Source organism: Acanthochromis polyacanthus, chromosome 5 (assembly GCF_021347895.1).
Source record: "Acanthochromis polyacanthus isolate Apoly-LR-REF ecotype Palm Island chromosome 5, KAUST_Apoly_ChrSc, whole genome shotgun sequence".
NCBI lineage: Eukaryota > Metazoa > Chordata > Actinopteri > Pomacentridae > Acanthochromis > Acanthochromis polyacanthus.
In genome coordinates, this window is record NC_067117.1 from 26,399,608 (window position 1) to 26,416,690 (window position 17,083).

At 41.3% G+C, this 17,083-nt stretch overlaps 1 protein-coding gene across 10 annotated transcripts in view; it reads right to left on the reverse strand.

The window, feature by feature from the left end:
- Positions 1 to 17,083, reverse strand: part of LOC110954494 (band 4.1-like protein 1) — a 98,754-nt gene that overhangs the window by 12,104 nt on the left and 69,567 nt on the right. For 2 of the 10 annotated variants that reach the window (XM_051948575.1, XM_022199047.2), the window contains 11 exons: positions 16,018 to 16,115; positions 15,140 to 15,315; positions 14,417 to 14,643; positions 13,936 to 13,971; positions 13,269 to 13,313; positions 11,328 to 11,477; positions 10,008 to 10,094; positions 8,342 to 9,736; positions 6,462 to 6,512; positions 2,296 to 2,655; positions 1,723 to 1,851 (listed from right to left, as the gene is read on the reverse strand). In XM_051948575.1, the coding sequence (XP_051804535.1) occupies positions 1,723 to 1,851; positions 2,296 to 2,655; positions 6,462 to 6,512; positions 8,342 to 9,736; positions 10,008 to 10,094; positions 11,328 to 11,477; positions 13,269 to 13,313; positions 13,936 to 13,971; positions 14,417 to 14,643; positions 15,140 to 15,315; positions 16,018 to 16,115 (2,754 nt within the window). The remainder of the gene's footprint in view (positions 1 to 1,722; positions 1,852 to 2,295; positions 2,656 to 6,461; positions 6,513 to 8,341; positions 9,737 to 10,007; positions 10,095 to 11,327; positions 11,478 to 13,268; positions 13,314 to 13,935; positions 13,972 to 14,416; positions 14,644 to 15,139; positions 15,316 to 16,017; positions 16,116 to 17,083) is intronic. The other 8 variants (XM_022199048.2, XM_022199054.2, XM_022199049.2 and 5 more) reach the window with 8 other exon arrangements.

A 17,083-nucleotide genomic window follows, 5' to 3' on the forward strand; every position in this document is an offset into this window, starting at 1 on the left:
GTGTAATGGTAGCCAGGAATACTGATCAGCCACTCTCTGGACCCTTCAGACAGGTGTTTTACAACTCAATCACTTGAAACACACCCACACCACTTAGGTGATCTTCATTTCACTAATTGTGAGACTATTGGCAACAATTTGATGGACCTCTGTTGAATTAGACCATTAAATTAAAAAGGGGGTGAATAATTATGCAAACAATTGTTTTTATTTAAAAAAAAATTCTTTCATTAACATTACTTTATAGAAATCTGTTTTCACTTTGACATTAAAGAGTTTTTTCCAATATTTTTTTTTTGTTAAAAAAGCTAAATGTTATTGACCATGATTGATTTATGAAAGCAATAAAAGGGTAAAACATCAAAAGGGGTGAATACTTATGATAGGCACTGTAGATGGAGCCACAGTTCATAGTACCACTAATCAGAGCTGCAGTAGTCATCCTCCTGGAGTGACACAACAGACAGTGCACTATTTGAACTATCTAGCTTAAAAAAAACAGACCGACAAGTGCTTAAGACTTGGCACAGAGGTTGTCAGTGGGAGTCAGGGTTTTACAGACAGCCCAGACTGTGTGTAATGTCAACTTCTAAGGACTTTGTCAAAGAAAAATTTACTTGTTTGCTGCAAGATTAACTTTACTCAGGAACATAAAATGAAGCCTCAATACTGGAAGTGCAATCTTTGGGCAAATAAGATCAGGATCAGTGTGTTTAGTTTATTCTGGGTCGACCATGTGTGCCATAAACCTGGCCATGGCGAATGTATGGTCCTGACAATGATGCACTGAAGTAGATCTTTGATGATATGACACTACATGAGTACAAAAGGTGTAAAAGAGATGATGTTTACAGATGGCACAATGAATGTCTGTGGATATACAACAAAAAATGGCTGACAAGATCACTCCCAGTCAGCAGAACCTCAGCAGAAGAGGATTATTCAAATGTGATAACAATCTGTAGCACACTGCCAGAAACCATACAAAAGTTTTGAAAAAGATGCTAAAAGGGAAAACTGGGGCCTGGCCAAGTACTGTATGTCTCCACAGCCAGAATGTTTGAGTGTGCCATCAAAAATAAAGATGGACATGTGAAATATTGATAAATGAAAAGATGTTAATCTTAGAAATTAAAGGCATGTTGACTTATGTAGCATTACGTTCCTGTATTTTCAATACAGTAAATCTAAACTGAAAAAATCAGGGGTGTCTGATATGTAACCTCATGAACAACAATTTTTTGTGTTTATATTTAGATAAAAGAAATAAAATAAGTGGATTTTGTTACTTTTGGATGCAGCCAGGATAACTGTTCAGTCTTCATGCTAGCTAACTGAAAGCTGATTGTAGCTTTATATTAAAGCACAGATAAGAGAATATTGATTATCCCAATTTAACTGTATGCATTTCCCAAAATGTCTGCCACTGGGAGCAATATGTGGTTCAGTGTATTGCCTGAGGAAGCTTTGGCATGTGTGTAGGAGGAGGCAGGACCTTAACTACCAAACCTACAATTAGCAAACAACCTGCTCGACCGCCTGAGCCCCATGACTACTTGTGTTCACACAACAAAAACATATGTATTAAGCATTTCAGCATCATAATATATGCATAAAACGACAACAAAAAGAAATGAAAAACCAAAGAGAGCATATGTGCTGCAACATACTGCACATGACAGTAAAGCTTGCATTGATCATACACAGCTGTTGCTGGTTTACCTGTGGTGAGACATTCATGTTGTTGGGGTGGACTTCTGATCCGTTTGTGTGCGTCTCCGTCTTGGTATCGGCCCTCTTCAGCTTGTGGGCGACACTCACAGCGCTGGGGTCTTTCTTTGCCACGGGAGGCTGCGTGTAACACAAACAGCACGCTAAAGTCAAACAGCAGCAGGAGATTACTTCACAGCAAGTGCTCAGAAACACTTCGGACCCATTCTTTGTGAGCGGCATATTTTTTTCCAGAACAAAGCAATTGAAAACTATTAACTTAAGGGAACAAACTGTGAAATACATTTTTATTAGACTGCTTGACAACATGCAAACGATGATGCAATAGCAAAGGAATTCAAAGAAACACTGACTTAATGGAAAAAAGGGGAAACAATTCAGAAAAGAATACATCAACATAGAGAATAAAATAAAGTTTTGAATCAAATCAAAGAAAATGGAACAAAACTTGCTCTGACAACAAAAAATAACAGCAAACACAGCAGGCGGTTATTGAATCAAGTCCAGCCAGGCAGGGTGAATCCAGAGGGTGATGATGAAGGACGAAAACATTCATCTGTCTACCTCATGATGCGTTGCCTCCTCGGGAAACTTCTCCTCTATTGGAGATTTGTCGCGGGAGCCCATTAGACGTGCAGAGTAGAACTTGGAGGTTTCCTCAAAGTCCTCCCGGCCCACGTCTGGCTGTCGCTCCCTCACTCCCAGCTCTGACATGCCCTTAGAGAAGTCCTCCATGCCGGAGTGGAGATCCGTGATGACAGTGAAGTCGACCTCGGCCTCCAAGCTGGACGTGGAGCTCACCGTCATGCTGGAGCACTTGCGCTCGATGCCCAGGTGAGTTTCCCTCATGCCGGCCACCGTGTCTTTCTCCTGCTCCTCCTCCGAGGCTACACTCGGCTGAGGCCTCCTCTCTCCGAGCTCCTTCTGATGCAGGTACAAACACAGGATCACCGCTTTAAAAATACATTTGGATGATGGACATGACATAGAATGGGATGGGAGCATCCTCCTTATGTTTGCAGCTGGATTGTGTACTGGGACTGATAGAGAATCCAAAATCAAAGCCTTTGTACATGCTGTTTGTTCTGAATGTGCAGTACAAGCAAAAATAAAAAAAATAGGCATGCAGTTACATCAGACACAAAGAGTATATGGTCAAGAACATCAATCGAATGACACCAGAAAAATATCGTATATCTCCAACAAGAAATGCAATATTGATGTAGGTTTTCAAAACTGAGTCACAATCTGAATCTGACCTTAATACTTAGGGATTCCTATTTTACTATCAGACTACAAATGCATACTCATGTGAAGCACGCAAAAGCTTTTCAAATTTGCAGTAAAAGATAAAAACCAAGACACGGCAACTACACTTGGGAATTTCTTGGATCTGAAAGCTGCTGCACTGACAACCCTTCACCACACAGCAACAAAGACAGCTACAGACAAAGCAGCTATAGGGAAAAAAATAGCAAGTGAGATTACCATTGCAAGCCCTAGTTAGAGCTAAAAATAGATATTAGTATTTTCTAGAATGTCTTGAAAACGTTCATCTTAATAAAACCACCTCTTTATGTTGTTATTCCACAAGCTGGCCAGCTTTAAATCTTACTATGAAGGGGGTAAACTCTTGTTAACTGTAGGCCTAAATGTGTGATTATCAATCATCATAGATAGATCCATAAACACTATCTACTATTTGCCAATTCTTTTAAACGGACTTTTCTGGCAGGTTTCATAATAACCATATGTCTGCTATATCCATCCATTCTTTATACACCGCTTTATCCTCATTAGGGTCAGGGGGGGTGCTGGAGCCTATCCCAGCTGACTCGGGCGAAGGCAGGGGACACCCTGGACAGGTCGCCAGTCTGTCTCAGGGTTACATATACAGACAAACAATCACACCTACGGGCAATTTAGAGTAATCAATTAACCTCAGCATGTTTTTGGACTCTGGGAGGAAGCCGGAGTACCCGGATACCACGCATGCACAGGGAGAACATGCAATCTCCATGCAGAAAGATCCCAGACCCACCGCGGGATTCGAACCGGGATCTTCTTGTTGCAAGGCGAAAGTGCTAACCACTACTCCACTGTGCAGCCCATGTCTGCTACAGTTGACCCTAATAAAGAGGTAGCATCTCACTGAAGGTAGGTCCTAGGAAAAAATCTTTGAGTGTTGATGTGTAGATGAAAAGCATATTTTTCTAAATTATAGAGGCAAAGGGCAGGCTGTGTTAGGTTGTGCCCCACATTAAATGCAATTAACTTAATGTGATGTTGTACAGCTAAATCACAAATTTAGAGTATTTACACACGTGGACAAAATTGTTGGTACCCCTCAGTTAAAGAAGGAAAAACCCACAATTCTCACTGAAATCACTTGAAACTCACAAAAGTAACAATAAATAAAAATTTATTGAAAATTAAATAATCAAAATCAGCCATCACTTTTGAATTGTTGATTAACATAATTATTTAAAAAAAACAAACTAATGAAATAGGGCTGGACAAAAATGATGGTACCCATAACTTAATATTTTGTTGCACAACCTTTTGAGGCAATCACTGCAATTAAACGATTTCTGTATTTGTCAATGAGCGTTCTGCAGCTGTCAACAGGTATTTTGGCCCACTCCTCATGAGCAAACAGCTCCAGTTGTCTCAGGTTTGATGGGTGTCTTCTCCAAATGGCATGTTTCAGCTCCTTCCACATATGTTCAATGGGATTCAGATCTGGGCTCATAGAAGGCCACTTTAGAATAGTCCAACGCTTTTCTCTCAGCCATTCTTGGGTGTTTTTGGCTGTGTGTTTTGGATCGTTGTCCTGTTGGAAGACTCATGACCTGCGACTGAGACCAAGCTTTCTGACACTAGGCAGCACATTTCTCTCCAGAATGCCTTGATAGTCTTCAGATTTCATCGTACCTTGCACACTTTCAAGACACCCTGTGCCAGATGCAGCAAAGCAGCCCCAAAACATTACTGAGCCTCCTCCATGTTTCACCGTAGGGACAGTGTTCTTTTCTTCATATGCTTGGTTTTTGAGTCTATGAACATAGAGTTGATGTGCCTTACCAAAAAGCTCCAGTTTGGTCTCATCTGTCCAAAGGACATTCTCCCAGAAGCTTTGTGGCTTGTCAACATGCATTTTTGCAAATTCCAGTCTCGCTTTTTTATGAGTTTTTTTCAGCAGTGGTGTCCTCCTTGGTCGTCTCCCATGAAGTCCACTTTGGCTCAAACAACGACAAATGGTGCGATCTGACACTGATGTACCTTGGCCTTGGAGTTCACCTTTAATTTCTTTGGAGGTTGCTCTGGGCTCTTTGGATACAATTCCAACGATCCGTCTCTTCAATTTGTCATCAATTTTCCTCTTGCGGCCACGTCCAGGGAGGTTGGCTACTGTCCCGTGGGTCTTGAACTTCTGAATAATATGAGCCACTGTTGTCACAGGAACTTCAAGCTGTTTAGAGATGGTCTTATAGCCTTTACCTTTAAGATGTTTGTCTATCATTTTTTTTCGGATGTCCTGGGACAATTCTCTCCTTCGCTTTCTGTTGTCCATGTTCAGTGTGGTACACACCTTTTCACCAAACAGCAGGGTGACTACTTGTCTCCCTTTAAATAGGCAGACTGACTGATTATGAGTTTGGAAACACCTGTGATGTCAATTAAATGACACACCTGAGTTAATCATGTCACTCTGGTCAAATAGTTTTCAATCTTTTATAGAGGTACCATCATTTTTGTCCAGGCCTGTTTCATTAGTTTGTTTTTTTAAATAATTATGTTAATCAACAATTCAAAAGTAATGGCTGTTTTTGATTATTTAATTTTCAATAAATTTTTATTTATTGTTACTTTTGTGAGTTTCAAGTGATTTCAGTGAGAACTGTGGGTTTTTCCTTCTTTAACTGAGGGGTACCAACAATTTTGTCCACGTGTGTAAACTTGTATTGAATGCAAAACACAGATTGTATTTTAAATTGTAGCAGTAGATATAGTTACACCTTGAGTAAAAAGGGGGCTGCAAATCTAAATTGCATTCTCTAACAAACTAGCTAAAGTAGTTGAAAGAGGAGAAAGAATATGTTTGTAGATGCTATAATATGTAGTTTAACTAAAGTCAGTGCAGTGCCTCCAGTTTTAGGTTATATGAAGGTTCTATGACATGAATTGTTGAGTAAAAATAATCCAAACAAAACTCAAATAATGATGGCGTTTCATCATTTTTCATCCAGTTTTCAGATGCATCTAAAAATGTTAAACTCCTTTGTTATCAAGTTCACTGCTTCTATAGTCATTCTATAGTCTGCTTTTGTAGACACCAGGCACCAATAATTCTGATTAAACACACATGGGATTTCTAGGACTTTTGGACTCAGTGAGCTACATCTCTTGTGACAGCTGACCTGAAGTTATATCACTGACTTTAATCGCAAGTGTACTTCCTTATTAAATCACCATATAAACTGGAACATGCAAGTATTAGCCTGTCACAAGGGGTTCTGTTTCCAACCCACACATACAATTCAGTATCTTATATCGGCAACGGATGAGAGCAGCAGAGTAGCCCGCGAAAAGTAGCACTTCATTCATCGATTACAGCTTTTGCAAAGAAACTGGGATGGTTAGGATGTGCAGCTATGAGGGATGAAGAGAGTAAAAGAGAGGATGAGCCGAGCACATGAAGGTGGATTAAAATGCAAAATGGGAACAACCTTGAAATCAGCAAACGGCTCTTCGTAGATGGCAGGAGTGGAGACAGGCTCCTGCAGGGGGAAGCAAAGGAAAGACCAGAGAAAGCATTCGAAGGTTAGCACAAGCTGAAGTGGACAGTGGACTGACAGGTCAGCACAGAAATCCTAACAGCGGCGCTCGAATGGGGCCAGAAAATACGAGCTCAGAGTGTTCCCAGCACAGAATACTTCAGTGCAAACCTAAACTGGGATGCTGGTGACCTGCTGACAGTCCAAATGCAGACATTGCCAACAATTCTAAATGAATTGCTGGTGAAAATAAATCAGCATTTTTAATGTCTTAATAACTCAAACCCAAGTTTAGGTGCGAAATTCAGCCAGATCCAATCTAAGCCAACTGGCTCCTTTCAGATCCAGTCAGGTCCAAATGGATTCAGGCACAGATTTCAAGCACTATTCTACGGTAACCAAGCATACAGATAGCACAGAGGACAGAAAAGAGGTGAGCTTACTGCAACAAATACAACATCCACAGCCATTTGTTGTAATTAGTAGAGGCAGGACAAGAGAATCATGCAGTTTTTGAGCTGGTTTTCAGCATAACGGCAGCCACTCATCAACCAAGTGAGAAAGTGTCGCAACACCTTGAATTTCAGCGAGAGAGTGTTCAAATACTGTCAAATAATATTGTTAAATGTCCAATAAAAGGTTCTGGGATGTATTTCAAAGCCTGTCAAAAATGACTGGATCCACATGTTTGGAGGAGCACCTAATATTTTCCCACACTCCCCGAGTTCAATCAGATCTTGATATGATTGTCACTCGCCTGTGAGGTCTGTTCACATACTGAGAGCTACGCAACACCTCTTCTCATGCCTGTTTAATCCAATATATGCAAGAGCTTGACTCAGATGAAAAGGTGGGAAATGATGAAAGCTGTCATGTCTATTCACTTCAAATTCCTTTCATTCCAGTGCCAAACGCGTGCAAGCTCCCAATGATACCAACAGTGAAATGAAAGCAGCAAATCTGACTGTGTCAGGCACTGAGCTGTGGTGTCTGGCTGCTCACTGCCTGCTGGGGTTTCACAGTTGGAGGAACCAGTGTGTTTGTAACACCACTTGACTTCCTATCCAGGTGGGATTGAAGGAAATAATGTGCCCGATTTATGATTTATTATCACCCATGCGAGAGATAAGGAGAGATTTTGTAAATGCATTTTCTTCAGCGTTAACAGTTTAATGTAGTTTCTCAATCCCTTGTGCACAAATCAATTCTATACTCCATTTATCTCTAATAAATAGATAATAGCTCTCTAACAAAGTAATGGATGACAGTGCATTTTACCCTTTCTTTCTCAATTGAGTGATTCAATTTGTAACATTTATATGCAATAAATAGTTTTGTATTTTTAGTTTGAAAATGGCATGGAGATGCGCAAAAATCATCAGAGCAATAACAATATGTGAGCCTGTCTTTCAGTGCTGTCCTCCGAAAGGGAACAACGTGAGCAGGAAGAAAATTTGAGGCTCACAAGTTACAAAGACGAAGACAAACCAACAACCAAAATATGAGATTGATTTTTTTTTTTTTTAAACTTTCACAGCCAGTGTTGAGCTGTACAGATTTGCCAGATAGTGTGGTGTATGTTGAGGACAATGGGAGGGGATAAATTGGATTGCCATTTGGGAAAATGTCCAAACTTTTTGACAGATTTTTTGCCACGTGACGGAGCACAAGTACCGCTCCGGCTGCTCTTCAAACAGGCACGAACAGGTAAGATGGATGAGTGTTTCAGTCACTGAAACGTAGAAAAAAAGAAAAATGGCGTGCGAGTCTGTCTGAAGCTCATGCGATGCTTTATTTCCAATGATTGAATAGCAGATGCCAAGCAGAGTTACCGAGTGTCTCTTCTTGGCAGCATCCAGGATCGGCTCCCTGCCGGCATTTCGGCTGTTCCGCAGTATTAGTCCAGACTCCCTGGCCTTCTGTGTTTTCACCGGCGGGGCTGGAGGAGCCATTTTGGGAAGCGCTGAAATCTTTGAGCCAAATAGCTGCGTCTCTGTAGATCCTCTACCAGACTGAAAGCTATCATCTGGATTGTCTGTTTTACCTATCAGATCTGCCGCGAATGCTGGATGGAAGGTGGAGACGTCGGTCCAGTTGAGGTCTGAGGATTCCTCTGGAGAGCCGACCGACCAGCGGTATTCTCTTCTGACTCGTGTGGGCTCGTCCTGTCCCGTCCAGTCCCTTTCATCCTTACATGCTATGCTCTTTGACCGCTCTGGCTTGAGAGGAACAATCCTGGTGATTTCCGACTGATAGCTGCTTCCTGACAGTCGGTGGAAGGACGTCCTCTGGCCTCTGTCACCCAGGAAACCCTCAACATCTTCTCCTCCAGAGCTACTGATCTTTCTCTCATGTGTCCTGACCTGTCGGAGTTTCACCTCCGCTAGCTCTTTGTTGTCAATAAGACTCTTCCCTCGCACCTTTATCGCACACTCTCCTTTAACACCTGATAATGAACTATCATGCTCTATCTTTCCAGGTCCGTTCACTGAGCCTGAATCAATATCTGCTGTCCCACCCTGGCTCACTTTCTTCTTTACCTGTTCTGCTCCTTGAGTGGAGACATCCCTGCTTTCTGCAACCGATATATCGTCTTGTTTGCTGTCTTTACAGACCCTGACAGACTGATCCTTTCCTAATCCCTGATCATCTTTCATCATCACCGCTGGGGGCGATTCACAATGATTTCCTCTTTTGGACATTTTTTCTGGACTGTTGTCCGAGTCTGAGCCCTCATTTTCTTCCCCGGTAGAATCGCTGCCACCTTTCCTGTAGATGAGCTCTGCAGGCATCCCCAGGTTTAAGCTCTGGGGTCTCCTCTTTTTCCTTGGTTTTGAAGCGGTGCGTTCCTTTATCTGGCGTGAGCCTGGGGCCACATCATTGTTCGCCTCAGGGTCTGAGGCTTGAGATGGCTTACTTAGAGATTTGTCTTGAAACGAGTCTGCATTCTCAGATAATTGAATCACAAAACGCGAAGGCTCAGAGCATACGTCTGCCTCTCTGAACGATTTTGTTGATGGAAATTCATCAATATGGCTTTTCGTTTCTTTCCTGTCATACCCTGTTACCTCTTTATGTATCATCTTGGTTATGTCTATCTCTTTTTCCAGCTCCTTTTTCTCCCATGAGGAATCAGACGTGAGACATTTGTTCTTTTCTTCTGCCTTCCAGTCATGGTCTTGTTGATAAGGTTCTTGTTTTTCAATCAATACCCACTCCTCAGAGCCCTACATGTTGGTATAGATTAAACACAGTTAGACATTCCAAGCATAGCTGCTGCAAATAATGAAATCTACACAATGATTTCAACCACAGAAAAGAGCACAAAATGTAAACCTGGTACATATTGAAGTTTGGGAACACATAGGTATTAACTGTTCAATATGTGGTTCTAAAACAATGGACAAACAAGTAATAGTAGCGGATGGTAGAACGTGCATTACGCTAGCCCACAAATGCTATAAATAGTGAACTGCTTAATTAAAGAAAAGAGTGAACCTCAGGTGAAGTCACCAGAGTCTTCTGGACGAAACCCTCAACAGACAGGCTGTTAACAGGGTCCTTTCCCACTGCTCGGCCCACCAACTGGCCGACAGGAGGCAGAGGAGAGATTTAAAAAGAGAAGGAAGAGCAGCCATTAGAGGTCTGACTGAAAATAAGGGAGTGAATTAGTAAGATGCACAATTTCATGCAGAGGAGAGAAAATGGAAAAGGAAGACAGAATCAGAGCTAAGAGGAATCCACTGAGTTATTCCTTAGAAACTTTTTAATGAACTTGAAACTAAAAACATGCAATCCAATGTACCTAACAGACACCAAATCCACATAACCAAATCACCAGGCATTTGCAATGCAAATATTTTTTTTTCTGTAACTACATCAAAGAGCTGAGTTTGATTGAATCTCTTGGAAGCAGTCAAATGCTGCGGTATTTTGTCAGCCTGACTGTCAGTCAGAGAGAATAATACCAAACCACCCCCTTCTCTGGAATGAGGCACATAGCAGATTACATTTTCTGCCGCAGACAACATTTGACATTCTATGGGCATAATCTGATTGTGCCAGACAGCAGACGAGAGATTGTCTGAAAGCAACTTAGACAGCGGCAAAGACAGAACTATTATATCTGAAGAGATTTTTCTTCAAAAGCCCAATTACCAAAAATGTGATCAAAGCTTGAGATATTTTATAAGGAAAACTGTGTCACTGTAAGGCAATCAAGACAAAAAAAACCCTGATTATTTCTCAAGTACCTCATATTGAGTAAATCTCAAAAAAAAAAACATCTTGAATCTAATCTCATCAAGATGCTTCTGTGGTACTTGTCAGTCATCCTCAAGCACCTCTGAGATATTGTCAGAATTATCCCAGTACTCCAGAGAAAGACAGGCTGCACTTCATTATACGCACGTCTTAAAATAAGCTTCAGATTTTAATGTTTGTTCCAGTGAGCGGTAATATCTTTGCACAGGAGTAACCTGTTTGGAATGCCTGTAGGGAAAAACATAAGTACCATGACTAATCCTGCTCATTTATTCTGTTTTTTTCACAATCACATACCAGTACAGTATATCTTCAGGTAAACAAACAAAAAGCAGGTGATAAACTTACAATACACTGAGACAAATATATGACCTGTTTTGCCAAGAGTCAAGCAGCAAAAAGAGGAATTGAACATGACAGCGCCTTGACGGTAATATCAATGGTCTTTAATGGCATGTCAAGCATCGGAGGTCCCTGGATATGAGATATTGACCATAATGGACTTAAAAGCTCTCAGACCAGAGCCCAATCCCTCCACCATCAGCCCCTACTCACAGCCTTCTTCTCTGGTGTGCCAGTTGGAGAGGTGGCTGACAGACGCTTCTCCCGGTTCATCAGCTTGCTGTTGGGCTCCCTCAGGGCTCTCTTCAGCTCATTGATGCTGGCCTGGTGCTTCAGCAAGACGTCCTGCGACTTATCCAGAAACTGAAGGAGTGCAGGAAGGGAAAAGACGACAGAAAGAGAAAACGGCATGCGTTAGCAGGACGTCAAGATGCTTTTTAATAGCAGCACTCGCATCAACACATCTGATATGCATGACTGAGGGGGCTGCGGTGTTACTGCAGATACACTGGAGAAGATGCCATGTAAACACTGTGATGTGTTTCACTTTTTTGCGCCGTCTGAGGAGAGAAGTCACATTCAAGATGCTATTGAAGCTCAGAGGGAAAACAAAAACCATTGCAGTGACAACCGAATTAGAATTTAAGACCCAAATGAACATGACAATCAAGGCACTCACTGCAAAGTCAATGAATGAAAAAATGAATATGGAACATCTATTAACTTTGTTCGCTAATTAAAATTCCGCATTTAATTTGTTTGTTCTTTGGGATGATGATAGAGCCAGTGGTGGAAGACATTAACACAAGTACTGCATTCTAATACAGTTTTGAATACTGACAATACCTGATACTTTAGATTTCTGCTACACTTCAGATGGAAACTACCTCTGTATTCAATTTCATTTACACCTCAGCACCATAGTTACTTTGCACAATCAAGGATATGTTCACACACAGTTTCAGGTATGTCCTTAAACAATATTCAAGTGCCAGTATGTACACTGAGATAGGTTTTACTTGCTGCAGTTATACTGGGACAAAATCCATTTAAATTTTTGTCGGTGTAAAAATACACTCCAGAGTTTATCTGAGGTTCACACGAGGTTTCGGCGGTTATTCATGCCAAGTTGGTATCTTCTTAAGTTATAGTCTTTTTAGTGCTAAATTCCCTCGCTGTGTTGTTATCTCGACACTACAACTCAACAGGGAAACACTGTTCAATGAAACACAAAGAATGAATTTCATACTACAAAGACTAACCTTGAAAAATAGCCACTTGATTCAGAGCCAAATTAACTAGAGATACACACTGTTTAGAAACTTGCACATAATGGAGACTATGGGTTTCGTCCTCCATCAGTACACTGGAAATACATTAAGAAAGGATCTCTTGAAACAGTGTTTTGGACAGTTTTATAAGCCACAATTTATGACACTATATTTCAAAAACATACTGTATGGCAAACAATATGTTTTTTGATATAAATTCTCAAAACCCTTACAAAAGTCTATCATTCTACCAATCCTTCCACTAAAAGACCAGTGGAACATAAAGTACTTGTAGCAAGCTAACCTCAACCCGTCGGTGTAACAGTAAAATACATGCATCCATTTTAATAATGCAATCATGTAACTTACAATAATGCAAGGTACTCAAGTATAAGAATAAAATGAAAGTAATGGGAATTGCGAAAGAACATCGGACTGACATTGTCATTGTTGCCATAAACAGAAACTTTGTAGCAGATATTGTGAATACTGCTGTTCAGTAGTATTTTGCAATGTCAAGTTATACCAAAGAACAAGCACTTTTGCTGTTGATATTTTTGTAGATGTTGCTCCTCTTTCTGTAATTCACTTTAAAATGGTGAAATTTTTACATTATCATATCAGGATTTTACTTCAGTGAAGGATTTCAATACTTCTCCCTCCATTGGACAGAAAAGAAAGTACTCATGGTTGATGGGCACCCTACGGAAGAAGAACGACTCATTTCTATATGCAACAGTAGCATTGGAAAGGTAGCGGATGGAGGCAGATCTCTAAAATCCTCTGAGGACCATAGATGCAGAGGAACAGCAGCATACACAACAAAAAAAAAAAGACAAAAAAAAGTAGAAGAAGCACAAGAGCCGAATACAGGAACCTGTACCTCCTGTTTGTGCCGAGGAGTGGCCTCCTGGTCCAACTGAGAGAGCTGAGTTGGGGCAGGAGAATGGACGAGCGACAGAAGGGTCAGAGGTGAAGAGTGCAGGGTCAGAGAGTGCAGGAACAAGGTCAGACGCAGAGACAAGGTGGGAAAGTCAGTAAGAGGACAGGTGGACATACAGACTGAAGGGACAGATTGACCACTTGATACCATGCCGAGACAAATTTGAGATATTATTTGAGAAAACAACCCAGTAAACATTTTTGAAATAGAAACATGGAAGCGCTTGTATCTGCTACCTCAAACCCCATTTCTAAAGATAGTTTTTTCCACATTATAATACCATATTGTGGGATTTCTGTACTTCAGATGAACCGTGTCCCCACTGTACCCTTCACTGTCTGTCAAATGTTTGCTGGGATGCTTAACGATGACAAATAGGTCGAGACACAACCTTTGCAGCATCACTTGTTTATGTGGTGCAATGCAGCATAGTTTTTTCTATGACGACTGCAATGACAGGCACAGTTACAGAGACAAACCCAGTGGAAGACAGGCAGAGAGGGTGAGGTACAACTGGACAGATACACTCAGAGGAAGAAATCACAATGGGTTGATAAAGACAGTATGACAGAAAGGCAGACAGACCAAACTGGTAGACACCAAATACCTCCTGTTTACTGTCAACTGGTGACCCAGCCTCCTCCTTAATGCCAGCAAAGGGTTAAAAAAAACAGAAAAGGCATGTTAGCAATCGAAGGCTAGGCTTGAGTTTGTACTTCTCAGCATAATGAGAAAGGGTTAAAATTGTGAAACTGTTAGTGGGATTTATGAGCAGTGCAGAGTGTAAGCCTGGGCATGTAAGCCTGAGCGAATAGGAGTGAAAGGAGAAGAGTTAGTAAATGCTAAATCCACTAAAGCCACCACATTATGCCCATGCTGGATAAACCTCAATTGCTCTGACAAGCTTGCACTGCACCTATTTACATCATTACCTCAGCAGTGCCTGCCATCTCTCTGCACCAAAGCCAGAGCTGTCTACATATTGACTTAAACTCTCTGCATTCAGACCTTCTGTCATTTAAATGTAATCACCTTAATCTCAACAGAAACGCATTAAATGTCACAGTCCATCAGGAAATCTTTACTACCATGATCTCTTTCTTTTTGCTTGGAGTCACATTGCCATCGTGGTCTTGCTCCATGTCCTGGCTCTGCTCTTGGTCCTTGTCCTCTTCATCCTGCTCCAAACTGGGCTCCAGCTCCGTCTCTTGCTCGTCCACAGAGGGGCTGTGGAGGCGGCGATGTTCGCTGATGCTGCGATGGGACAGGCCGTCGTGGTTCTCACACATGGCTGACATTGGCCGTGAGAACTCTGCTGGTCAAAGAAGCAAGTTATTATCAGAGACAAGCCAGAAGACTTCAATTAAAATGGAAAAAGACACTTATTTGGTTTCTTGCCGAGACTAAGATGACACGATCAATACCAATCTCATGTCGGTGTGTGAGATAAACACTTAGCTTTACATATAGACTCGAGGCTCTGTACAAACATAAAAGCAAAAGATAAGGAGCAGTGGCCTCCTGGTGCCTTCACAACAACAATTGTCATTGCATCTGGCTACGAAACAATCCAGCACACAAAACCCTCTGCAACTGCCATTTATCATTTTCCACTTCAGTTTTTGTACAGAGTTCACCAATCAGTGGGGCTGATAGTTGTATTTGTGTTAGCTTTTTCCCCTACTTCTTCCAGTCTCCATGCTAAGCTAAGTCTATTTCTGTAAAGGTCTACCTCCAAGCTAGACCCTAATATACATTCAAAACCACATCTTCAGATGTTTCATAAACAGATCCAGTACCGTTGTCCTCACCTCCATCCAAACTCCTGGACAGAAGGTACCTCTTGCTGGTAGAGCGCTCAAAGTGGGGAGCTGGCCGGTCTATGAGAGCGCTGGCCTGCCTGGTCTGTGCTTGAGTTCTTCCGCTGTATCGAAACTTTGAACCCATTACCAAGAAGCCCTTCGGAGGAGGCTCTGGAGAAACCAAGCTGCAAAGACAAAAACTGTAATTAGCAAATGTTTTCATCCACATCTAGGCAAAGACAGTAGGAGCAATACAGGCATTTTCAATATACAAATAAATACCAAATCGATTTGAGCAACTGTAAAATAAATTTTACAAATACAGCCAAACTTGAAATAATAGCAGTGTTCTGAAAATACAGTATATTTCAGACACAAGCTGGAAAAGCTTCTTGTGCATCTCAATGTCTGAAGTCATTTGTTCATTGATTTATTTACAACTATTCACACATTTTTCTTGTTTCACAGTATTTAGTCCACAAATGCACTTTGCGTTTGAGTGTTAATTTTCTAATTGTCACATTGTGGATCCGAGAAATCATTACTGATCATTTTTCTGCATGTGTATCTGCTGTCACAAGAAACCCATATTACAAGCATGTCTGACCAGCCGACTATTTTACACAGCATAAAGATAATATGTGGCATTTGTATGCTAGTTACATAGATAATGCTACTTCTCAGTCCTTGTTTATGTGATCTTTTAGCTACACACTCCTGTACCGTTAAATCAGTATTCATCATAAGATCACGAGCAAAGCCAAGGCAGCGATCGTAGCCTCAGGGTGGCTGCACAAAATGAAGCTGTGCACATGGAACTGTGTGGTTTGCCTTGATAGGCCACTGAACGGGAAATCCTCCAGCCATGAGAGTGGATCGATTCTTACCGGAAGAAGGTGTGATGTTCGATGCAGACCTTCCAAAGCCTCTTGGCAGCTCTGTGGTTAGGAAGCTTAAAACCAATCGTACTTTCAAACTGTTCATACTGAAGGGGTGATAGAACAAAGAGACAGAGAAAATTGTGAAGAAGTTGAGGGTTGAGTATGGCACCAGGTGTATTTACTCTGTTGTACTGAAGGCCACTTTGTAGCAGACCAAGATGTATGCCAAACATAATGCATTCATTAAAAAAAAATCCATACATATGGAACATCTTGTACCTGCATACATGAACACTGAACTCAATCAATGCAAACCGTTGTTGCTTTGTGCTTGCATAAACACTATTGCCACAAAATGCATTAAAATATAGGTTTTGCCAACTGGACTGAAACAGCAGATCAGAAGTAGTAAAGACAATGTCCAATGTTCAGATGCTGGGAGCAAATGGGTGGAAAATCATTTCATGGCTCTATATTTATACTCTTTATCCCTCTGTTCAGGCTGTGGCTGCAGCTGCAGCAGCTCTGTTAAAGGGGTTCTTTATTTGGCTCGATCACAGGCTCACTGTGCGGCTCTGTCACTTGACTGGGTCCTGCCCAGACAGCCTGACACACCGAGGCTCAGCATGGAGGATAAGCTGCAGCACCGCACATCACAATGAGCACAGTCAAAATATAAACCCTGACCACGCAAAAGAGCAAAGCTGGGGAGGAATAAGGAAGAGAATCTGTGCAAGCAGTTTGTAGCACAACTGATTACCAAATCATTTCTGCCGTAGCTTTCAACAGTGAAAGCTGTATCAGAATATGAGCTTTATTTTCTGATGTTTTAGTAATAAGTTGACATGTGTTTAATCATTTTTTAGAAAGTGTACGCTACATATGTAAGTGATTCTGTGGAAGAGCAGAAATGACTAGCATGCCTTGAACTTGATCCACCTACTAGCACCTCAGTAATGAACATGCTGTATCTCTACATGCTACAAGTGTACAAACAAAACATTATGGCTTCACGGGGAATTATATGTTATCCAGACAGAGAGACAGAATTATACATAACCACAATCTATCA